The following is a 22,574-nucleotide window of genomic DNA, read 5'->3' on the forward strand; positions in this document are numbered from 1 at the left end:
TTAGAAATGTAAGGCAATAATGCATATTTCGTATGCACTGAACTTGCGACAGCCTATAACATTACCATTAAATTTAGGGTCATCTTATCATTATTGCTTTTTTTTTGTCTTTAGATAGGTTTCTAGTAATGTCCATATATTTCATGAATCAACCGTCGTGGATAACTTTGAAGCTTATATCTTAGGCCCCATAACATTGATAATATCGAGTTATTTTTGGTTGCTATGTGGCTTTGACTTTCGAACATAAAGACAAAAATATAGTGTGACCAGCTGGTGGACAAAAAACCGTTTGGGTTGACTTAGTGGGTTTAGGTTTTGTTGTCTTTTAGTCATTGAGGAATTGGTTTTGGATCTTAACCACCACGCTTGAAATAGATTTTTTTATTTTATTTTTGGTATCATTTAACAAAGTCAACCGTTTAGTGTTTTAATATTTTGTTGTCTCAGTCATAGTTAACGTTAACGTACGTACTATCTTGTTGTCTCAGTCATTCAAGAAGGGTTTTAAATTTATAGGGTAAATTAGCTAAATAACTTTACAGTTGTAAATATATACGTAAATAACCAATAACAGAAATTTATTGAAATATCGTTTTACTTTCTTTGCCAAATTTTGACCAAATTGTTTTGCGGATGAGAACCATGTTATTTTGTAAAAACATTTGCGGTAAACTGACATTTTTTTTTCGTGGTCTAGGGAAAATGTCTTCTTTCTACCTAATAATGAAACATGGATCTGCTATAAACCCGTATTTCCGAAAATCACATGTTAAGAATTATCATTTAAAAAAAAATTGATGATATCTCATGACGTAGAAAGTTTCCTGAACTACTATAATGTAATACGTAATATGTTATCGAAAAGCGATATTTAGCAATATTCCCTTGAGTCTTTGGCACATGATTTGGCAGAAAATCTTATCGGTCATATTACACAGGCTAAATGAACGAAACTCTGCCATTGATATAGGGAATAGGCCCATGATATTGATAAAATCAAGTTTCCTTTTGTTGCTATGTCGCTTTGACTTGCTACGTAAAGACAAAAGTATAATGTGACTAGCTGGTGGACAAAAAAAGGTTTGGGTTGACTTAGTGGGCTTTAGTGTTGTTGTTGTCTGTGTGATTTGATTGAGGAATTGGTTGTAATGGAAGTTTCTGCTCAAATCATTTAACAAAGTCAACCGTTTAGTTTTTGTTTTTTTTTTTAAATTTGCAGTTTGCATTTATAGTTAATGTTAACGGTATATATATGTAGAGAGTATCAGAATTTTTTGATCCATTCAAGAAGGGTTTTTAAGGATATGGAGTAATAATTTTACTATTTCCATTGTTAAAGTAAATACCCAAACTCTAATAATTTTTTTAAAAAAATGAATCACCAAACAAAAAATAATAATTAAAATGTCTTTTGTATTAACGTATAGGTATGTTATTTTCTTAAATTTCTTGTTGTCAGATAAAATAACATGATTAAAGACCATGCTATCTTTAGATTACACATGAAATTTTGAAAAAAATGAATTGTTGATGAAGAAAAGATTTTCAAATTTTATAAGTTTCACTAATTAAATAATTAACATATATGTTGATGATTCCATGAAGTTTTTCATCAAGTTTGATTTTCACCAATCTCGATTATTTATATTGGAGAGAACCTAGTAGTTCTGACGAACATGAAAACTATAATTGTCATCCATGAAATTTATGATTATTTTGAAAATTAAGAACCAAATTAAAAGTCTTTCAAGAAATCTATAGAAACCCCTTGACATTTATAATCACATTAGAAGTGAAAAATTGTCATGGAAGAAGGTCTAATTGAGTTCAGACAAAACAATTGAACAGGAAATCATCTAAGGAAGTAATATCTCGACATTAAGATGTCAAATTGATGGTTCATGGAAGTTTTATGATTCTACTTGTGCGTTTAAGTTGGATTTGTCAGCAAAGCGATGCACAAATAATGCTACTAGGATCAATATGTCACCGACAGAGTTCTTTGCCTCTTCACTTGGAGATGGAAACATTAATATGAGGTATGAATAACATCCTTACAAGAAGGATAGACCGTCAGGTGTTTGAAACAGATTATGCAGAGTTAGATGAGATTGGTTTGCTCCGTACGTATTTCTATAATTTCTAACTCTTTCGTATTACTCGACTTTAAAAGCCAACTGTTTAGCCAAGTGTTTCCAAATTCTTTTTTTTTGGATCTTTTTTCTTGTAACTATTTAGTACTTACCCTCGTGATTGGACACCTATTTAAGGAGAAGTTTTCTAATTAACATGTGGTTAGAGAAAAAAAATCAAGTTAAAATTATATTTTCGTATTAAATTTATACTGTATATCATTTTTAATAGTCCAAACGTTATGTATGTATGCATTGGACATAGATATTTGTTTTTTGACAAAGTAGTTAATGTAATGAAATAGACTTAATAACCCGAAATTATTACAAATTAAGAAAAACATTTGGTGATGCAACTTCAGTTTTCTTATTTAAACAATTGCATTAAACATCTAGCTTTCTTTCATTAGATACAAACAAAATCTACAAAATCTAATATAGTTATGTATTTTGATTAAATTAATTTCATCATCATTTTTTATGAGAATATATTTATTTTTTAAAGGACCATGTGATATTACAACAAACTAAAATTCCGGTTGTCATGTTTTGAATGTCTTTTTTTTTTTCTTACAGATTTAGGATTTTCCGTTTCAAATCGGTCGTTAGATCATTACTAATTCTGAGTAATACATCACTTTGTCTTTTCGCACAAACTCCGCGGAGACTAGTCTCATGTGCAGCTGATTAGTAATCGACCACAAAAATATACATATAAAAACTATTTAAACGGCCTAAGTTAGTAAGTAGTCTTATTTACAAGTAAGCGAAAGTGTGTAAATGAAGCGAAATCTTCATTGTTAAAGCAGTTTTGGTACGAACTTATTTAACAAAGTGATCATATCCTTAGTAATTTCCACTTTTTTCCTCTCCTCTCCAAACCTAATCAGACACTTTCTTTCATCCTCACCTTCACAATCATCCTCGTTTGTAACTTCGATATTCGCAATGGCTTCGGAGATGTCCTTGACCATATCAACAATCACTCCCTCCACACCCATCAGATATTGCAAGTAAATCACCTCTACCACATTGCTGAAAGTAATCAAAAAGGATTGTTTCAGAGGAAAAAAAGTTGAGGCGAGAGAGAAATGACAACAATATTAAACTCGGGAGGATTTTACTTAAGCTGGCCATAAGATAGAAGTGAAAGTTTTGAATCTTTGACTCGTGTGATTGCGTTTGGGGTTCTTAATATGGCCTTAACCTCAGAGACAAGCCCTTGCAAACCGCTTTCTTTGCAAAGCTTGATGGCCTCGTCTAATGAGTTCCTTCTCACATCCTTATAGATTTCACATCCTCCATTTGTTAAGAAGAATACCTGAAAACGTATATGAGCATTTCCATGTACAAAAATTAAGCCTTAATTGTCGACCATGGAGAAACTTTTCACCAAAGAAGAAATCTTACAGGATAACACCTTTGCATATTCCTGATGAGTCGAGCCGCGTCAGGATGAAAGCTCGAGAATATAATAGGCCGGTTCTTGGAATGTTCATTTACAACCTGTTCATCTAAAAGATTGAGATTACTGATCAACATAAGAAGATCAGACGGGTGAAAATATGTCTTTTACCGTCAAGATGTTGTCAAGAGTTTGACGTAACTCTCCTTCTCCATATACGGTATTATCATCGAATTTGAGCTCGATATTGAATCCGAGTGAGTGTTTAACATTTAGGAAAGCATCTTCAAGGGTACACAAAGGATCATCCTTTTCGACTTTCCACTCGAAAATTCTACCATCTTTTGTCTTCCTCCACATAGGCTTCACATTTGTACCATCCCTTTGTGGTCCATATGAGAGAAATTCATGTAAATCCATTTCCGTTACTCTTTTCTCAATAATCACTCCCTGAAAAGACATTTCCCTTTGCTAATGAAAACTTAGACTTATCTATCAGTAATACAATTGTTTGTGTTAAAAAATTAAATCCTAACCTGTTCTTGCGTGAACATGAAGATATCATGGAAAATTACAGGGCAACCATCTCTAGTTACCTACAAAATAGTTACATTCTTTATTTACGGTGCTATTGTTTCAAAATCATTATTTTGCATTATTTTACTCTAACTTTGAGAGTTGCCTCATTTTTTCCTTAATGAAATATCAAAACTAAAATCATTTTGATCTTGGTGATAATCTAAAGTTCATTTCATTTACTAAGTCTGGCACTAAATAAAGCTTTAATAAGCTATTTCATTTCAGTCTCATTTTCTATGGTTTCTAAGAGCTTGAATCCTACAAGCTTTGGATTCTCCTACAAAAGCAAATGCAAACAAATAACTGAGGCCAAATCATAATCGTGTGTTTTCTTTTAAATAATTACATGAGGGTTTTAACACATATCATGTTGTTGTTAAATTACTACAACATGCTATTTGTACATGATATGACATTAGACGCTAAAAACATATATTCTTTTTTGACACCACGTGTTTTTTCCCCTAATTTTAGCCAAACATTTGGCTATCTTACACATAATCCCAACAAATAGTTGAGGCCAGATCATTAATCTAATTTGTGTTTTTCATTTCTTGATAGAAACAAAAAAAAAATGATCAAGATTCTAGGGGGGAAAAGCAAACCTGGACATCAAACTCAATGAAGTCAATAGGAAAATCTGCAGCAACATTAAAAGAAAGAAGAGAATTTTCTTTGATAAATTTCATTTTCTCGTCCGGAGATTGAAGCATGTTCATCCCAAATCCTCTATGACCCATCAAAACAAATTTAGGGAAAACAATAGCCTCTTGCTTCTTATCATCTTCAACAACACCTTTAAAATCAACACAAAACCAATCATAACCAATAATATATTAACAAAAAAAAACAGAAGTTTTTGCATGGAGCCATTTGATATTATTACCTGATGATAACATGGCAGAACTAGATAAAGACAATGTCATAGTTTCAAGAGCCATGGTTTAGTTTCTTGCGAACAAAGATTTATATTAAAGAAATGGGTTTAAGATAATATGAGCAGGACAAAAGAATATTCCATTCGATACAAAAGAAGAATGCTCTAGATATCGAATGGAATACTCCATTCGCAATAATCTTCAAGCTTTTCTTTTTGTTGGCTCTAAAAGAACTTTTCTTGTTGAATTTTATTCTATCTGATTTTTGGATATCTTTTAATTTTCTGGATCATTCTTTTTAGTTCTATTTATAAGACAGATGGAAAGGGTTTAATTTAGCCAAGTAGACACAACTACACGTGAATAAAAATAAATTTTATTTTCGTTTTGGGGTTTTGTTAGTTAATTTAGGTAAATTCTTCTTTTCATATTTCTGGATTGTTTTTTTTTTCCAAAAACATCTACAAGATTAATTTTTAGATTACATACTTTTTTGTTAATCAAGATAGAACCGCAAACTTCTGTATCGTTAGTAGATTGCTATTAATGATGTACCAAATGAAGTCTTATAGGCAGAAAAAAAAAAAAAAAAACTTCATTGCATTGGAACCAAATGTTTGCATCAATTGTAGTGTTTTTCAGACATTGTTGGAGAAGAGGCTCGATATTGAATACATGATAAATACTCTGTCACTAAAAGATTTCAAAGCTTATCTATATTGTGTACTCAGGATACTGTCTTCTTGTTCTTGAAGGGAGACAGTAATGAAAAATGGCGAGAAGCTGGAAAAAAAAAAAAACAGAAGAAAAATGAACAAAAGTGAGCAAACTTTGATTAGAATCAAAAAAGTTTCTAAGGGTAAAAAATATCTTGTTCACTTACATTTCTGTGAAGCAGCTGCTGCTGTAGGTGTTTCATCTTGAGATATGAGATTCTTCAGTGTAAAAGCTGCATAACAAAACAGAAACTTAAATAATTTAGGCATTGTCGTATTTCTCTGTACCAAACAATGTAAAACACCAACAGAACCATATTGATGTGAAAAAGAAGGTTCTTGCTGTTATGGGATAATGTTAAATCCAAGAGCAAATAATTTAGTGGAACAAACTCCTAAATATCTCTAAGAAGAAAGCAAACAAAATAGACGTTTGCTTCTTCTGAGTAACTACTGTAAAAGATAAAAGGATGTAACAAGGATTTACCTTCACTTGTCGTGGCAGCAGTTACAGCTGGTTCATGATCCTCATTGCTATTAAAAGATGCATTATTAGACTCGGTATGGTGTTCACTTACAGAAGAAGACTGACTCTTCTTTCCAAATTTCAACAGTTTTCTGAGCCCTTTTGACGCTGACTCCTTCGTTTGAGATTTCTCCGAGGCCTCACTTATCTTCTTCTCTGGTACAAGGACTTTGACAGTTTCTTGCTCTGTCTCATTTGAATATAAGCTTGGTGGAGGTGCTTGGGAACAGTCCGAGTACACTGTACATGGATCTTCTAACGAAGAAACCCGAGCATATGGAGCTTCATATGGTTTCGCAACAATACTTTGACTTGTCAGAAACTTTGGTGTTTCTGTTACTAAGTCACTCAGAGTCTCCAATCTAACCTGAAAGCAAAATAACCATTCCTTTCATCAAAACCGTTGAAACAAAAATTAAAATTGACTCAGCTAGAATAAGAGTACTTACTAAGACTAGATCATTGCCACACTCCTGCATTGTTTCAACAATGCCTTCCTTATCAACTCCTTCTCGAATGGTGGAGTTTTCAGAGACTACATCAGACTTCTCGTTTTTTACCTGATCTCTACTTATACTTCGAGCTGAACTTGGCAACACCATCACTACTGTCTTCTCAACCACTGGAGTTTCATCAATATCATTTTGGCACAAGGATTTGTTCTTGTTACCACTTGGTTCAATCCCAGACGCTGATGATTTAGTTTTCTCGACCCCTTTCACCATAACATTAGAAGGACCTTTGGTTGGTTTTATCTTCAGTTCCGGAAGAGATGCAATTTTCGCTATATCATAGTTAACAATGGCAGATAGTTTCTTTATCTCAGGAGCGTCAGATGCTTTTCTTGATGCTATTGTGCGCCGTGGCCTCACTGACGAACTTGGTGCACTAGTATTACCCATTTTTGGTTCTGATAATCGTCTTGTCTGTGAAACCGACTTGTTCTGCGTATCTAGACTAACTCTGGTTTCCCTCTTAGACAAAGGTAATGGTGAAATCGACCTGGTTAACCTAATTCCTGTTGCTATGCTTTCTCTCTTAGCTGGAGGTAACGGTGATATCGACCTTGTTAGCATATTTCCTGTTGACTTACTTACGGTACTCAGTTTACCATTTTTGGGGAATTTCTGAAAGTCATTTGACCCTAGAGAAGTAGTTCTTCTAGGAAGACGTTGAAGAGGTGACAATGAACCTGGTTCTGAGTCGCTAAACTTAGAGGCTCTAGAACCGGGAGAAAACTTGTTTAGTATTTGTTTTTTTGTTTGTTGTGCAGGCAACTGTGACTGCCCTACCGCTGAGTTGCTTTTGGAAGCAATCCGCTTTTGCCTTTCTATTTTCAGAGCTTCGATGCGCTTCCTGTCTTCCTCTTCCTAAAACAAGAAAGAATGGTAATAAGAGTTTATGATAAGAATTTTCAACCACAAGTTGGTTTATATCCTTTAAGATTGTGCTTTCTATATGATTAGTAGAAAAAGCAATTCTATCATCAAATTGTTTAAGCCGAGATTTTACCTTCTCTTTTTTCATTTTCTGGAGGTCAGCTTTGAAATTTCTAAGTTTGTCAGCACGTGCTCTTGCTTCATCTAAAGGACTCATCTTTGTCGGTCTTCCTTTCCGTATTGGCCCCGGAGCCTTCCTCTTATCTGCAGCATCTTTAGAAAGTCTCGATTTTGGATCTTTTACTAACTTCTTAGCACCTCCAGCTGCCTGGCTATTCTTCTTCAAAGCTTTGGATCCAAACTCTAATGCAGGATCATACCCAGCTGATAACTTCTCTGTTTCCCGTTCGGGTATCAGGCTCAGATCATGAGGCTCATAATTGACCTGCTTTCTTTCATTTCCATCAGTTTGATAGCACGAAGAGATCTCTGAACCAATGTCTATAGCATTTCTCTTATTTCTTCCAGCTTCATCTCGGGCTGAAGATACCCGAGTAACAATATAAGAATCATCATCCATGTTTCTCTTATCCAGACCATTCCTTGGAGTATCAAATCCATTCATGTTGAGAGGATCAGAAGAATTCTCAAAACCATTTTCTCTCTGGTGAACCATAAGAGAGTCACTAGATCCCCTGATTCTACGAGTCACACTTCCATTCCGAATATCAGCTGTATCCCTTTCTTGATATTTTCCTGATTCACGTTCACCATGTGCCAAAGGATCATACTTTCCTGTACCTTGCCTCTTCTTCCCTCTAATCTCCTTTTCCATCATATGGTCAATGGAACGTTCATCTCTGTCAGCATCTTGCAATAAAAAAGTCTGGAAGGCCTGCCAATCCCCAGTGTCAGCCTCTGTTCCTTTTGTTGCCCTCTCTTTACCATTGTAACATTCTCCTCTTGCCACTTCTTCATGATTGTCATCAGCATCAGATTCTGTTCCAGAATTATCTTGCTTCTTTGAATTAATGTAATTTATATTCCGAATCACCACCTTCCCTGATTTCCTTCTTCTACTTGATTTTTCATTATCTCTTTCCTGATCTTCTGATTCGGAGTCCTCGCTACAAGATGAATGATGTTTCCGAGCCTTTCTTTGGCCAGAACCACGTCTAGAATCATCGGTAGACGGATAGGGAGATGGATATGGACTAGCTCCTGGATAGCCTGGGTAGTATGGCATGCCCTGCATCGTATATCCTTGAAATACTGGAAAGGTGCCCGGTGGGGAGTGAACTGGCCAGGGTGCATACATCGGCTGCCGATGCTGCCCTTGCACATATTCTTGATTTCCATTTCGTTTGTTGTCTGTAGGAGACTTCGCATCTGGATACAATAAGTTTCTCGAAATGAATATCAATTGTGCCAAAAGCAATGCCAAACAATGCAAGAAAAGATATTCAACTCTCAGCTACTATGACTCATAAGAATCATCTTACCACTATTTTCAGGTGTCCCAGGCATATTAGCAGCATTTGCGAACATAATCCCTGAGTCGTTCATTGTAGAGATGTTTGGCTGTGTTGCCATTACTTCTGTTGCTTCAATTTCAACCCACTGGCCAGTTTCGTGCTTTTTCTTCCACAAGTCCATGAATTTCACACATGCATCCCTATAACATTGTTGAAACCAAACATGAGAAGTAAGTCTATGAAAAGTTTCTTTCAAACTTAAAGACTTTAATGGATATGAGATTATTGGTTGCAAAACAAAGAAGAAATTGGTGTAAACTACAATCTTCTCACATCAAACGTGAGGCTCCAAAAGTTTTGGCGAAAGATATAAGAGGAATCATATCATCAGCCTCAAAACCAGCTGCCACAGCACGTGCAAAGGCCATTCCTTGTTCTTTCTGCAACATTATCTTCCGTGTCTCCAGAACTTTCATAACTTGAGCTCTGATACAATTCCACATATTACCAATTAGATACTTAACTACTCTCTTTGTTGAAAAACATTGAAAACCAAAAAACAATTCACGCAAAGGGGTATACTTAGAGTTTTCATCTGATGAGGTAGACCGATTTGCTTGCTTTGGATGGGAATCAGGCTGTTCAAATGCAAGAAGATGATATAAGTTGTTTGTTCCAAAGAGAAAAATAAGAGAAAAGGTCCTTTAAATTATAGAAACCATTTCAGTTCTAATTGACCTCGTAAAGGACAATAGCTTTCTCCTCGTTGAGCTGTAGCAAAGGCCTGCTACCTGATTCACATTCTCACATATTGGTTAAACAGAAAGATCAATAGCCAAGAGACACACTATTTTCGATTTTATGAGTTGAGATTTGCTTAGTATCAGTCAAATCCTGAGACGGGAATATTGTTTTTCCAAATCAGTAGCTTTAGCATAGAGACTCATAAATTACATAATTTTATCCTTATGGCATACCTTCTGCACTATCTGCTTTTTTTGCTCGATGATCGTCTTTCACCTGTTTATACAATATACCATTAAGTACTTCTGACCATACAACAAAGAAAGTATTCAAAAGTCCCAATATACTTACAACAGTCAATGCCATTTCCGAGTTGTTCTGAATACCAATGGCTTCCTTGATCTGTATAATCTCAGTTTCTAAAGTATAAACACGTTCTATGACTTCCGGCGTACTCACAAATCGAACAAACCTAAACGAGTACAAAAGAAGAAAAAACTCTTATCTCAAAGTGTCTAGTTCCATACAAAGACAACTAATGTATATGACACAAACCTTTCAATTGTTCCTTTAGTGAACCAAGCCGCATTGTCACTAGCTTCAGGCTTGAGAATAATCGAATAGCCACCTTTTTCCAATTGATCTTTTGCAGTCTTTAAATGAGCAAGAAATGGATCAAGTAACCCTGTAGCTATTTTCTCAGTCTTTCCATTAGCTGTTACCAACAAATCACACCTGTAAGAACCACAAAGAAAAAGACATTAAATTTTCCATAGTAATATGGTACACAAACAACAAAATTCAGTGACTTTTGAACCTATCAATGAACATAAAGATACAGTCTTTCTATTTGCATTGAACAGTTCTTCACAAAAGTTAACAACAATTTTCTGCTTAAGTAAATAAAGCTCACGAATACAAGAGTTTATACAATACAAGAGAGAAATTATTTTACATTAGCTGTTACCTACCTAATTAATCAATGCAAAGAAAAACACTTAAATTTTTCGTTGCAAGTTTGGTAAGAAACCTACAATTTTCAACGACTTTTGATCTTATTAATGAACCCAAAAAATGCAATCTTTCAACTTCCATAGAACCAATTTCTCAGAAAACTAACACAAATATTAACATTATAACAACTTTTGATCTTATTAGGAAACCCAAAAATGCAATCTTTTAACTTCCATAGAACCAATTTCTCACAAAACTAACACAAAATTTATCACTTTAACAATATTTAATCTTTTAAATGAACATAAAAATGCAATCTTTCGACTTCCATAAAACCAATTTCTCTAACAAGTCACACAAAGTTTAACACTTCTAACAATTTTTATGTCTTATCAATGAACATAACAATGCAATCTTTCGACTTCCATAGAACAATTTCACAGAAAGATTTAACATTTAGGATCAATTACCATATCAGGCTTCTCTAAAGCTGACGAAAACAAGAGTTTACACGAAATTTAACTTACCGGGTTCGAGTGGGAGTGAGCTGAAAAGCAACTGAGTCAAGCCGAGTCGAAGATTTCATCGCTAAATTATCCAAAGATCTTCAAAACTTTTTCAGATTAAGAAATCATCCGAAGAAAAACACAAATTGCAGAAAATCCAAGTTTAATCATAGAGAGATGGAGAAATAAGAGAGAGAGAGAGAAGCTTTTGTCTTCATTGTCTGCTTTGGATTCCAGCTGGAAGAGTGAGAGCGAATTTTCCGAGGAAGTGAGTGTGGGGGACTAAAATAGTAATATCGCGAAACATTTGGGGGTAAAATCGGAACTTCGCATGTGGCCACTGGTGTGAGTGTGAGTGTGTGACCGTGTGAGTGAGCTAGTGATAGTGAACATAATTTATGTCGTTATTGGCTCGAAATTCATGGCTTCTTTTTCGTGACCTTTTTCTTAATCTCTCAACGGTAAACAATGGTATGTATTTCCAGCATCCGTCTAATGCTTCCATTGGATCCATATGGATCATTTGAATCATTAGTACTTGATAAAACACATGGAATTTAGTGATGAGCTTAACAAGTTAAAACCATATACTTTATCACATATAATTTGTAATCAAATGATGTTCGATTTATTCCTTAAATTAGGAAACCGATAATTTCGTGAAATAAAAACAAAGTCTCCATCCATTAAAATGTCGCAGTGTCCTCCAACACGCTCACGATAAAGCCAAGCCTCTCACTTCCTCTTTCCATTCCCTATGGTGAGTAGCTCAAAGCTCTGGAGCGTGATGTCACGAGCAGTCCTCGACGGCGCAGCTCGGGTAAAAGAAGAAGATGACGGTCTAGTGGTTGGGTCAGGGACGAGCTGAGTCCTCTGAGCGGTTGAGGAACGGCCATTGCTTGGGACAACTCTGCTAGAGCGGTTCTCTGTGAAATCAGCTGAAGAAGTGGCTCGTACGCTCGATACAACAGCTTTTCTTGAAGAACTTGCGTGTCTTGTTGAAGAGATTGGTCTTTCGACTCTCTCATAGTTTTGCTGGTTTTGATCACGAAAGAGATTAAGAAAGGATTTGAATAGCCAATATAGAAAAGATTTCATGGTTTTAGAAATGACTCACTGGTGTTGTATCCTTTGACGATGCTAATACATTCTCTGAGGTTCTTGGTCTAGATCGATCAGCTTGTACCACACCGCTTCCTGAGCCATTTCTTCTAGCATATGCCTCTAAAGCACCTGAGAATCTATCTCGACTGTCTTGCCCAGCTCCAGCTGTATACATACACAAATTTGGTTTACTATGCCCGGTTTTGTTCAAACACCAAACTATGAGCAGGGAACATGATGGTTTACCGAGTCAATTAACAGAAAATCAACAGACGAATAGGCCTTGACATCCACTTAAGACATTCATATAAAATTGATGAACCTTTCTTATAGCAAAATGAAGAAAAAGAAAAGACAGAAACTAATCGGCTCCTAGGTGGCCATAAAGCACTTGATTAGCGCCTAGCTTTGCAAGTATAGGGAAACTGTTTGATGAAGCAAAGAAGCAGAAGCACACACGAAAAGATACACGGAAACTTAGGCAAGATGAAGGTTATTGAGTTGGGCTTACCTGAAGGTTTATCTGGTCTTTCGGCAATTGGTACTGGAGGATTCATAGCTGGTCTCAGGCTTGACTGTTGGAAAACAGAGACAAACGTGAGAATTTGATAATACGTTCTAAGGAATTTTCTAAGATGATGAAAATTTCCAAAAATATAGATGTTACTTACTCTTGGCTTGGAGCTAGAGCTGGAGCCCGAACTAAACTGTGGATACTTCAAGATTGTCCAATCAAATACATAGTCAAACTGATAACCTGCAAATATATAACATTAAAAACAAATTCTTTGAGTTTCTTATGTGAAAATATTCAAGCATAAGCTACTACAAAATCGAGACTTTTCCCAACCTTCTCGAATAAAGAGATCCCTGAAAAGCCTCTTTAGGTATGGATAATCTGGTTTGTCTTCAAACCGCAATGATCGTACATAGAGGAAGTATGATGTGAACTCAGGTGGAAAGGATTTACAGAGAACCTGCCAGTGGAAATTTAAATTGAATCTATGAATGCATCCATGGCAGTTTCACCACAGGGTTCCGGATATAGTTGAAAAATGGATTACAAATTGGTACCTCTACAGGTGTAAGCCTTTTCTTTTCGCTGATCTTGTCATACTTCTGTTTTTTGGTACCCGCACGAAGGCCTTGCCAAGGAAGACTAGCAAGAGAGACTGAGGTTTAGGGACAAATGGAAACAAATTGAAGAAAACTCTAAAATACTGGGTGAAGTAAAGATGTATCTATACCTTCCTCGAAGAAAATACATAAGCACGTAGCCAAGAGATTCCAGATCGTCCCTCCTACTTTGCTCTGTTTAAAGGATCTCAATTTAGTTTGATAAACGTACAAATAGTCAAGTTTTTAATGTGAAAATGAAAGAAGAAAAAGCAAACAATACTCACCAATTCCAAGATGAGTGTTAACACTTGCATATCGAGCTGTTCCAGTAAGATTCTTGTTTTCCCTAATAAGTAACTCTCGATTAGTAAATATATTACCAATATTTCACTAACAATTCGAAAATTTTAAATTGAGCAAAACTTTTTAACAAGAAAAAGAAAAATGTGTACCTGTAGGGAATGTGTCTATGAGTTTGGAGATCTCTATACTTTTTTGCAAGTCCGTAGTCAATGATGTACACCTAGACAAGAACAAAGATGACATATCAGAGAAAAGATGCAAACATATAGAAGGATTCACAAGGTAGTAGCAAAAGAAATTCCAAAACCAAACAAGTATATTATCATTCCACACAATAAAGTTGCATACCATAACTACTCACCTGGTTCGCTTTGCGTCCAAGACCCATCAAAAAGTTATCAGGCTTTATGTCACGATGAAGAAATCCCCGGACATGCATATACTCAACTCTATTGATCTGAAGAAATCAAATCATGAGCAACACAATAACTCAAACATATCAGAGAAAAGGTAGATAATATATCCGTACCATTTGATCTGCGAGCATTAGAACCGTCTTTAGATTGAACCTCCGACTACAATAATTAAATAAATCCTCCATACTCGGACCCAAAAGGTCAATCACCATACAGTTGTATTCACCCTCAACCCCATACCATTTTAGATGTGGAATACCAGCTTCAAGAACACAAATGTAAAAGTTAATAAAAGAACGATAACTGAAGGTTTAAACCGACAAAAGGCAAAACTTACTTCCTCCTTGAAGAAGCATATAAAGCTTTGATTCATAATGAAGTTGAGGATGTCTAGCTCTCGCAGGTTCCTACAAAGAAAAAAACCAAAGTTTTAGTAATCAAGAATGAGTTTTTACACATTACTGAATTGAAAAGGGTAATAGTCAAATGTTGAGACTTACAAGCTTCACAGCAACTTCTTCTCCAGTTTGTACATTAACCCCTGAAAACAAAAGAGTTATTACAAAAGCAAAACTTGGAATTACCAAAAGACAGAAGAAACTTCAAATCACATTACCTAGAAAAAGTTCACCAAATGATCCACTTCCAAGTTTACGTCCAAGCTTATACTTACCACCAACCACACGATCCATCGTTACCAAATCAAAAAGCTTCCTCCTTTCTTCGATCTCTTAAAACAACTAATCCCCAACAAAACCAAAAGTTGACCCAGATCTCAATTCAATGTTCCCTACCTCTCTAAAAGCCTGATCGAAATTCAAAGATCCCCAATTCAAATTCTAGTAAGAACCCTTCAAATATCTGAATCAAATCAAAATTGTAATCGATTCACCAAGTAATCTTATGCTTCTGCTTTAACACAAACTAAAAATCACCCATTGACCAACAACATCTTCATAGAAAGTCTGACACTTTTTTTCAGACAAAAGCTTTAGATCAGATTGAAGAAACACAAAATGAAACGGAAGAGACAAAACCAAAACAAAAAAAAAAGGTGAAAAGAACAAAGAGAGACGAAATCAGACCCAAAAAAAAAAAAAATGGGTCGTTGGATTCGATTATCGTTTGATCTATAAAGACTGCTACGAGACAGCTTGATTCACTATTTTTTTCTCTTTTTTTTTTGCTGAATTTTTTTTTTCTTAAGGAAGATAATGGATTAGAGACGAAACCAAACGTTAAAAGAAAAATGAAAAAGAAATCTGACGAGACGGCCTTGAAGAAGAGATTTTGAGATTTTCTTTCCTTATCCCTAATTTTTTACAACTTTTTATTTTTTTGCTTAACTAATTTGTTTTCTTTTTCTCCAAATTTGATTTATTCTTCATTAACTGTAAACAGTAACGTCACTATATGAAAAAGATGATAATTAATGACATAAAATTAGTTGGATTTTAATATTTTCTAGCATCTTTATTTTCTTCCGCTCAAGCAATATTGATTATTTTTTGGTAGGCCTCAAGCAATATTGATATTTGATTTGAAACTATTACATAAAAAATATCATAAAAAAACATAATATTCTACCAAAAAATGAGTATTTGATAATATATTTTTAAAAGTAAACAAAACAAAATTTGTCTCGAAACTATCAGATACACCATAAAAAAAAAATTGGTACTATTTATAAAATACTATATAATCACTTGATTGTTAAATTTGCTTTTTAATTTTTATTGGTAATAAGAAAAATTATTACTAACTCGATAAACCCTGATATAAAATATTTTATTATGTAGAATAAAGTAATATAATAGAATCGAATTTCGATTGATATTATATTATCTTCTTTTTTTGTTTAGACCATTTCTTCAATAACAGTGTCAAACATATAATGACATGCATTTTCTACAAAGACAGCTAGAACTTTAGTTTTATATATTCAGACACCACTTACAAAAGAAGAAAATATTAATTAAACATGAAAAAAGTAAACATTGAACATCCCCATTTAATTAGGGCTTTACCAAATTAGTCGGTACGATAAACTCGTCTAAACATTAAATGGGCTTAATTAGTTGGGCTTATTTTAACACTAAATTGGCCCATTATAACTTCCCAAAATGATATTGGTTCGAGATGATTCGATAACGTGGGCATCAATCCATGGATCATCTCAGCTTTCACCATCACCAATAAATAAACACACAGGTCTGCTTTCATACCTTCACGCTCTCTCACTGATCATTCACAATCTCTCTCTTTTTTTCACCGGCGATAATTTTCCGATCTCGATTATAAGATGGCGAAGGAACCAGTTCGTGTTCTTGTTACCGGAGCTGCAGGTAAAATTCTTATTTCTCCGATCTTGTTTCTTCCATCTCTCGTTATTGATTCGTATCGTCAGATCTTTATGTAACACCAATTTTTCATAATCCAAAAATGTAAACGATCATTGAATCATATTTTCGATTCCTATAGTGAGATCTGAAGAGAGAAATTGATTGGATCATTTGGTGAATCCTGTTACATTTTGAGATGTAATTGTCATTTTGGATCAGTTATTTGATTTTATCATGATTTGTTCTGATTTTGTAAGCTTTATTTGGCGATTGATTTGTAATTTTGTGTGTAGATCATGTTTAAGTGTGTTTCTGTTATTGTGCAGGACAAATCGGATATGCTCTTGTTCCTATGATTGCAAGGGGGATAATGCTTGGTGCTGATCAGCCTGTGATCCTCCACATGCTTGACATCCCTTTTGCAGCAGAAGCTTTGAACGGTGTGAAGATGGAATTGGTCGATGCTGCTTTCCCTCTTCTAAAGGGTAAGTTTTTATTCTAGTATATATTTTTACTGTGCTCGTATTGGAATATGGTATGTTGCTTGAGGCTGAAATGTGATGTTGGTGTTTTTTCTGTGGAAGGTGTGGTGGCTACAACTGATGCTGTTGAAGCGTGTACCGGTGTTAATGTTGCTGTCATGGTTGGTGGTTTCCCGAGGAAGGAAGGAATGGAGAGGAAGGATGTTATGTCCAAGAACGTTTCCATTTACAAGTCTCAAGCTTCTGCCTTGGAGAAGCATGCTGCACCAAACTGCAAGGTGATAAGTCTTTTCGAATCGTTCTTATGATCATTATGCAGAAATTAAGCAAGTTAATCTCTTATTTTGTTGTATGAGATATTTCATATTTGCTATCTCTTCGTTTTGTAGGTTCTGGTTGTTGCAAACCCTGCAAACACCAATGCATTGATCCTGAAGGAATTTGCACCATCGATCCCAGAGAAGAACATTACTTGCTTGACCAGGCTTGACCACAACAGGGCATTGGGACAAGTGTCTGAGAGGTTAAGCGTACCAGTGTCTGATGTGAAGAACGTGATTATCTGGGGAAACCACTCATCAACCCAATACCCAGATGTCAACCACGCTACCGTTAAGACTTCCGTTGGAGAGAAGCCAGTGCGTGAGCTAGTCAAGAATGACGAGTGGTAAAAATCTCTAAAACACCCTTTTAATATCTCAATCTAGTTTCGTGAATGTGATGCTCATGTATGTTAGCAACTAATGTTGTAGGTTGAATGGAGAGTTCATCTCTACCGTTCAACAACGTGGTGCTGCCATTATCAAGGCCAGGAAGCTGTCTAGTGCACTTTCTGCAGCTAGCTCAGCTTGTGACCATATCCGTGATTGGGTTGTTGGAACACCTGAGGTTCGTCATTACTACTGTTTTATCTCGAATCAATTGGTTGTTTTGTGTACTAAGTAAAACTAATATGTTCTTCGACTTGATTTCTCAGGGCACATTTGTTTCAATGGGAGTATACTCAGATGGATCCTACAATGTTCCAGCTGGACTTATCTACTCCTTCCCCGTAACCTGCCGTAATGGAGAGTGGACCATTGTTCAAGGTAAATATATTTCTCGTAACCAAAAGTTATACACAATGTTCTTAAGAGAATCCTAGCCTAAAGCTGACCCGTGTAACGGAACCGTAAACTGGATTGTCTACTTCTAATCCTAAGTGTGCAAGGCTGGTTCTCGCTGCGATGATTAGCTCATAGAACTAGATATTGGTCTAATATGTGTTGTTGTTATTCACAGGTTTACCGATTGATGACGCATCGAGGAAGAAGATGGATTTGACAGCAGAGGAGTTGAAGGAAGAGAAGGACCTCGCTTACTCATGCCTCTCTTAAACCGGTCTTTTCTCAGCTGGTTTAATCAGTGAAAGCTTTGTTTCGAATAAAGAAGTTTTGTTATAAAATGAACTTTTAATAACCTCATGAGCTTGAGGTTTAGTTTTCCTAATGTGCCCATGATGTGTCGGTACTGATTTGCTGACCAGATATAAACAATCATTTTGATAATTGACCTCTTTTGGTTTCCTTTCGTAACGGGAGAGTGGAGAGTGGAGAGACAACAACAACTCGAATTTTTTGGTAGACTTTTTCAGATATGGGCCAAAGCTTTGTTGGGTATTCTTTTGGCCCATATGAAAAAAATACAAAAGATTTCGCAATTGTGAAATAAACAGCTTAAGAATAGTATTATAGAATAAAATCTCGCAATAATATACTCCATGGTTTTTATGCGATTTAGAACAATGGGATAATACTAAATTAATAATTTGAATTAATTTTACGTAATAATTTTACGTAACATTTATTTTTTAATTTACTATTATTATTTAATTATGCTATTTTTACTATTTACCAGTTCATCCAAATATAAAACCTTATTAGCCTATCAAAAAAAGAAAACGTAAAACCCTATTTCATAGGTTTTTATCTAAAACTAAAACCCTATTCTATGAGTTTTTTCTCCAAGACTTGCAGTCACTTTGATTTATCTTGTAATTTTATTTTTAAATATAATTTTTTTTCTATAAAAGAGCAAATATAGCTGCAGAAGATAATGATTTGTTGGGTATTGTTGATAACTCTTTTTTTTTCTTCTAATTCCTGATGAATTATCGACGGCTTAATTCATGTCCTCTTTTTTTTCCTGGACATTGAATGTTAGTGACAAGTCTATATAGGACCTAAATACATTCCAACCTTAACATTTATTATTGGCAATAAATATTGCTATACATATTTTTCTCATGTTATCTACTAATCTGTTTGTTGTTTTACTTTTGATATCAGCTTCTAATAACAATAACATTTTTTTTTTTTTATAAAATCTGTTTGATGAAAAAGATAATAATTCAAAAAAAGTAGGAAAACTCATAGTGCAACTAAATAAATCTAAACAAAAAATCTAAAAGTCTGACAAAACACAAAAAGAAATCCTAACAAAATCCGATAATTAAGCAAAAAAAACAAAAGGAAAATAAAAAAATCTAAACAACAATCTTCTCCTTGATTTTCTCCGGCTCAGTTTCGCCGGAAAGCTCCTCAAGTGATTTCCCATTAGTCTCCGGAATTGTAAACGTGAGAAGCAAGCCAAGCAAATTGATTCCTGCCATGATGTATAACGTGTTACTCATACCCAAAGCTTTAACCAAAGCCGAAAACCCGAAAGAACCGACCATCGCACCGGCTTTACCAGACGCCGCCGATATACCGTGACAAGTCGACCTTATCCTCGCCGGGAAAATCTCAGCCGGGACAATGAAAGTAGTTGCGTTAGGTCCAAAATTGGAGAAGAAAAATGTGAAAGAGTAAAGAACGACGAAACCAATCCGGTTAGCCGGTAAGGTCCAATGATGGTACGGTATGGCTAAACTGAGCATGAAGATGGTCATCATAGCGAAACCCATGATCTGGATCTTTTTCCGTCCCATATAATCGATGAACCCTACAGTGAAAAAGTAACCGGGAACGGTGCTGCAACAAGCGATTATGGTTTGAGCCTTAGCGATCATGTAGAGCTCTTGGATTGCGTTCATGGTTTTAGCCGAAGGTAACCACCCAATGGTGGTGAAGATATCCTTCTGGAACAAGTTTTGGCTGTAGAAAGCGATGTCGAGGAGGAACCATGTGGAGGCTGTTCCGAGTAAGTGGAGTCCGTGACGGCGAAGGAACTTCATGGAGAACAAGCCAAACTCGTCCGAGGAAACCCTAGCTTGATCATTCTTTGCGGCAGAGGCTTCAATGTCTACGTTGAGAACCTTAGTCATATCTAAAGCCGCTTGCTCCGCGTTCTTGGAGACAAGAGCCGTGTAACGAGCGGTTTCGGGCATCTTCATCCGCCAGTAGTAGGTCAAGAGAGCTGGTAAGGCGCCGACCATCAGGATGATCCTCCAAACGTAATCCGCCTGTGGGACGGTGGAGGCTGCACCATCCAATATATAGGCTCGGGACGGAAACTTACTCTCGAAAACAGCTGAGACAAGTAACGAGACAGCTCCTGCGGCAAGGATCCCAATCCCTTGCATACCGAAAACAGCTGCTATGAAAGCACCGCGAGTACGTTTGTTGGAATACTCGGACATGATCGTAGCCGAGAGAGGATAGTCACCACCGATGCCAAACCCGAGCCAGAAGCGGAAGAAGCAGAGAGTTACCATGACGGTTTTCGGGTCTCTTCCAAGGGAAAGACCAGAACAAATGGAGCATATGGTCATGATCAAGAGAGTCAAACCATAGACTCTCTTACGTCCAAGCTTGTCACCAAGACACCCAAAGAAAATCTGTCCGATAAACGTTCCAGCGAAGGCCACACCACTCACGGCCGCAGAGATGCCGTCAGGGAGGCTTCCGGGAGAGGAGGAGCCAGGAACCTGATAGTAGATCCGGCCAAGAAGCTTCGTGATAAGAGATATCACGAAGAGATCGTATGAGTCTGTGAAGAAACCCATACCGGAGACTACAACCGCCGTGACGTGGTACCATTGAGTCTTTGCAACGTCAAGAGCTTTCAAGATGCTTCCTTGTTCTTCGTTAGCCATCGCAATATTTTTGTTCTCTCAACTCTGAAAAAACAAACAAGCCGAAAGAATTGTTACAATATATAGAGAAAGTTTTGTAACAAAAACGTAGCACGATTCTAGTTTTGATAAGGAACTATTTTATTTGTAAACGTGAAATAAACAATATCAACAAACTATTCCAAAAAAATTGGGGATTATAGACCATACTGAAAAAACAGCGATAAAAAGATTTTACACAGAAAGATCATGCCGTGGTTTTCTTTCATGCAATATTCATGATCCATTGAACAAATTAGTTTCCGTGATGAAACATCTGATTATAGCTAGTTAGTAGTTACCAACAAATATATGAACGAAATATATGTTTATAAAGTAAATTTAAGGGGATGAAGTGATTACCAAAACAAGTGATTAGAGCCGGAAAGACTCCTTTTTTTTTGAGCTGACGATTGTTGAAGTTTTGATTCTTAGGGTTATAGCTTTATATATAGACAGACACACATAGAGATGAGATCACAATAGCATATTCTATTGGGAAAAGGAATAGAATTATCGTCAAACTGGAATTTCTTTTTGGTTTGATAAAATCAGAGTGGAAATTAAGAATAATTCGGAATGTAACTACTCTTTTTAATAATTTTAAAGTATAAGTCATTTGGTCAATAGATTTTTTCCACATACATATCTATTTTATATAAAAAAATAAAAACTCTAAAAAAAAAATGAACGTGTGAAAAAAGAAATTTTTTAAAAACAAAACTAATAAAAAAAAACTGATTTCCCCTTCTTTAAGAATACAAATAAAAATGAGAAAATTTGGAAAAATGCCTATTTTCTAAGTTTTTGTTTGAAAAATAACCTACACATTTTTCCTTTTAAATATATTTTTTAAAATATAAAAGAAATATAAAATTACAAATATATCTTTACTAAAATTTACTAAAAAAACATTTATATTTAAAACAAAAATCCGGTTTTCATTTTATTTTTGTCGACACCAAAAAAATGTAGTTCAATTTTAAATATTTAATGTAACTAACTAAAAATTTTAAATATAATTTTATCTTGAATATATTTTTTAAGAAAAATATTGTTACAAGACAAAGAAAAAAAGAAGAATATTCTTTAAAAGAGAAAAGTTAGTCGCATATATATGTATAAATTACACCATACATATATATGTTACACCATGCAGAATTTTATTATTATATTCTTATAATTGAAATTACAAATATTTACAAACAAAACTAAATTAGTTCAAAACTTGGATAATAATGTAGAATTAAAGAATTTTAGATAAAACAAAATGTAGAGTTAAAGTGAGATATGTATATGAAGTGATAAACTTTAGAATATTTTTTTATAATATCATGTTAGATTTTAATATTTGAAATATATAAACTGTCTTCATCTTAAAATAGTTTAAAATAATAATTAAGATTTTCAATTAAGTT

At 35.1% G+C, this 22,574-nt stretch overlaps 5 protein-coding genes across 12 annotated transcripts; 1 reads left to right on the plus strand and 4 right to left on the minus strand.

Moving 5' to 3' along the window:
* Positions 1–2,608: 2,608 nt before the first annotated feature.
* GDPD3 (PLC-like phosphodiesterases superfamily protein) lies at positions 2,609–5,272 on the minus strand. 2 transcript variants are annotated; one of them, NM_123696.5, is made up of 7 exons: positions 5,006–5,272; positions 4,725–4,915; positions 4,077–4,136; positions 3,712–3,990; positions 3,546–3,641; positions 3,260–3,456; positions 2,609–3,170 (listed from the first exon to the last, which is right to left on the minus strand). In NM_123696.5, the coding sequence occupies exons 1-7, from the start codon at positions 5,058–5,060 to the stop codon at positions 2,936–2,938; spliced, it is 1,113 nt and encodes a 370-aa protein (NP_199144.3). In that variant the 5' UTR covers positions 5,061–5,272; the 3' UTR covers positions 2,609–2,935. The 2 variants fall into 2 exon arrangements, with proteins under 2 accessions (NP_199144.3, NP_001330568.1); NM_001344478.1 differs by having other exon boundaries at positions 2,671–3,456; positions 5,006–5,268.
* Positions 5,273–5,475: 203 nt separating this feature from the next.
* AT5G43310 (COP1-interacting protein-like protein) lies at positions 5,476–11,586 on the minus strand (the record flags this gene model as incomplete). 5 transcript variants are annotated; one of them, NM_001203532.2, is made up of 13 exons in its annotated part: positions 5,476–5,780; positions 5,881–5,946; positions 6,201–6,606; positions 6,689–7,609; positions 7,752–9,007; positions 9,121–9,293; positions 9,427–9,579; positions 9,676–9,731; positions 9,832–9,884; positions 10,071–10,113; positions 10,189–10,309; positions 10,393–10,572; positions 11,319–11,586. In NM_001203532.2, the coding sequence occupies 13 exons, from the start codon at positions 11,375–11,377 to the stop codon at positions 5,725–5,727; spliced, it is 3,543 nt and encodes a 1,180-aa protein (NP_001190461.1). In that variant the 3' UTR covers positions 5,476–5,724. The 5 variants fall into 5 exon arrangements, with proteins under 5 accessions (NP_001190461.1, NP_001190460.1, NP_001331953.1 ...); NM_001203531.2 differs by having other exon boundaries at positions 5,476–5,590; positions 5,799–5,946; positions 11,319–11,554; NM_001344479.1 differs by having other exon boundaries at positions 6,201–7,609; positions 11,319–11,575.
* Positions 11,587–11,749: 163 nt separating this feature from the next.
* ckl8 (casein kinase I-like 8) lies at positions 11,750–15,590 on the minus strand. Of its 3 annotated transcripts, none has more exons than NM_123698.4 (14): positions 14,856–15,590; positions 14,740–14,780; positions 14,577–14,646; positions 14,353–14,501; positions 14,185–14,280; positions 13,973–14,043; positions 13,805–13,866; positions 13,649–13,712; positions 13,476–13,560; positions 13,252–13,378; positions 13,073–13,158; positions 12,913–12,976; positions 12,415–12,566; positions 11,750–12,332 (listed from the first exon to the last, which is right to left on the minus strand). In NM_123698.4, exons 1-14 carry the CDS (start codon positions 14,929–14,931, stop codon positions 12,033–12,035), a joined length of 1,443 nt encoding a protein of 480 aa, NP_199146.1. In that variant the 5' UTR covers positions 14,932–15,590; the 3' UTR covers positions 11,750–12,032. The 3 variants fall into 3 exon arrangements, with proteins under 3 accessions (NP_199146.1, NP_001330706.1, NP_001330707.1); NM_001344480.1 differs by having other exon boundaries at positions 12,648–12,976; NM_001344481.1 differs by lacking the exons at positions 11,750–12,332; positions 12,415–12,566 and having other exon boundaries at positions 12,570–12,976; positions 14,856–15,540.
* Positions 15,591–16,370: 780 nt separating this feature from the next.
* On the plus strand, positions 16,371–18,731 carry c-NAD-MDH2 (Lactate/malate dehydrogenase family protein). The gene is made up of 7 exons (NM_123699.4): positions 16,371–16,584; positions 16,908–17,066; positions 17,166–17,341; positions 17,453–17,730; positions 17,816–17,951; positions 18,040–18,151; positions 18,345–18,731. Exons 1-7 carry the CDS (start codon positions 16,542–16,544, stop codon positions 18,437–18,439), a joined length of 999 nt encoding a protein of 332 aa, NP_199147.1. The 5' UTR covers positions 16,371–16,541; the 3' UTR covers positions 18,440–18,731.
* An 856-nt stretch (positions 18,732–19,587) lies between these two features.
* On the minus strand, positions 19,588–21,138 carry PHT1;6 (phosphate transporter 1;6; the record flags this gene model as incomplete). Its single annotated transcript, NM_123700.1, has 1 exon — positions 19,588–21,138. One exon carries the CDS (start codon positions 21,136–21,138, stop codon positions 19,588–19,590), a length of 1,551 nt encoding a protein of 516 aa, NP_199148.1.
* Positions 21,139–22,574: the final 1,436 nt, after the last annotated feature.

This window comes from Arabidopsis thaliana, chromosome 5 (assembly GCF_000001735.4).
Source record: "Arabidopsis thaliana chromosome 5, partial sequence".
NCBI classification, from domain to species: domain Eukaryota; kingdom Viridiplantae; phylum Streptophyta; class Magnoliopsida; order Brassicales; family Brassicaceae; genus Arabidopsis; species Arabidopsis thaliana.

What these genes read in the sequence shown, in the direction of transcription:
- c-NAD-MDH2 (NM_123699.4), top strand. Translation starts at nt 16,542, where the DNA reads ATGGCGAAGGAACCAGTTCGTGTTCTTGTTACCGGAGCTGCAG. An exon ending in TCTTGTTACCGGAGCTGCAG is followed by an intron (nt 16,585 to 16,907) that starts GTAAAATTCTTA and finishes GTTATTGTGCAG; the next exon opens with GACAAATCGGATATGCTCTT. An exon ending in CTAGTCAAGAATGACGAGTG is followed by an intron (nt 17,731 to 17,815) that starts GTAAAAATCTCT and finishes CTAATGTTGTAG; the next exon opens with GTTGAATGGAGAGTTCATCT.
- GDPD3 (NM_123696.5), bottom strand. Translation starts at nt 5,060, where the DNA reads ATGGCTCTTGAAACTATGACATTGTCTTTATCTAGTTCTGCCATGTTA. An exon ending in ATATGCAAAGGTGTTATCCT is followed by an intron (nt 3,457 to 3,545) that starts GTAAGATTTCTT and finishes ATACGTTTTCAG; the next exon opens with GTATTCTTCTTAACAAATGG. An exon ending in CTATCTTATGGCCAGCTTAA is followed by an intron (nt 3,171 to 3,259) that starts GTAAAATCCTCC and finishes GATTACTTTCAG; the next exon opens with CAATGTGGTAGAGGTGATTT.
- ckl8 (NM_123698.4), bottom strand. Translation starts at nt 14,931, where the DNA reads ATGGATCGTGTGGTTGGTGGTAAGTATAAGCTTGGACGTAAACTTGGA. An exon ending in TATGCTTCTTCAAGGAGGAA is followed by an intron (nt 14,502 to 14,576) that starts GTAAGTTTTGCC and finishes GTGTTCTTGAAG; the next exon opens with CTGGTATTCCACATCTAAAA. An exon ending in TAACACTCATCTTGGAATTG is followed by an intron (nt 13,713 to 13,804) that starts GTGAGTATTGTT and finishes TCCTTTAAACAG; the next exon opens with AGCAAAGTAGGAGGGACGAT.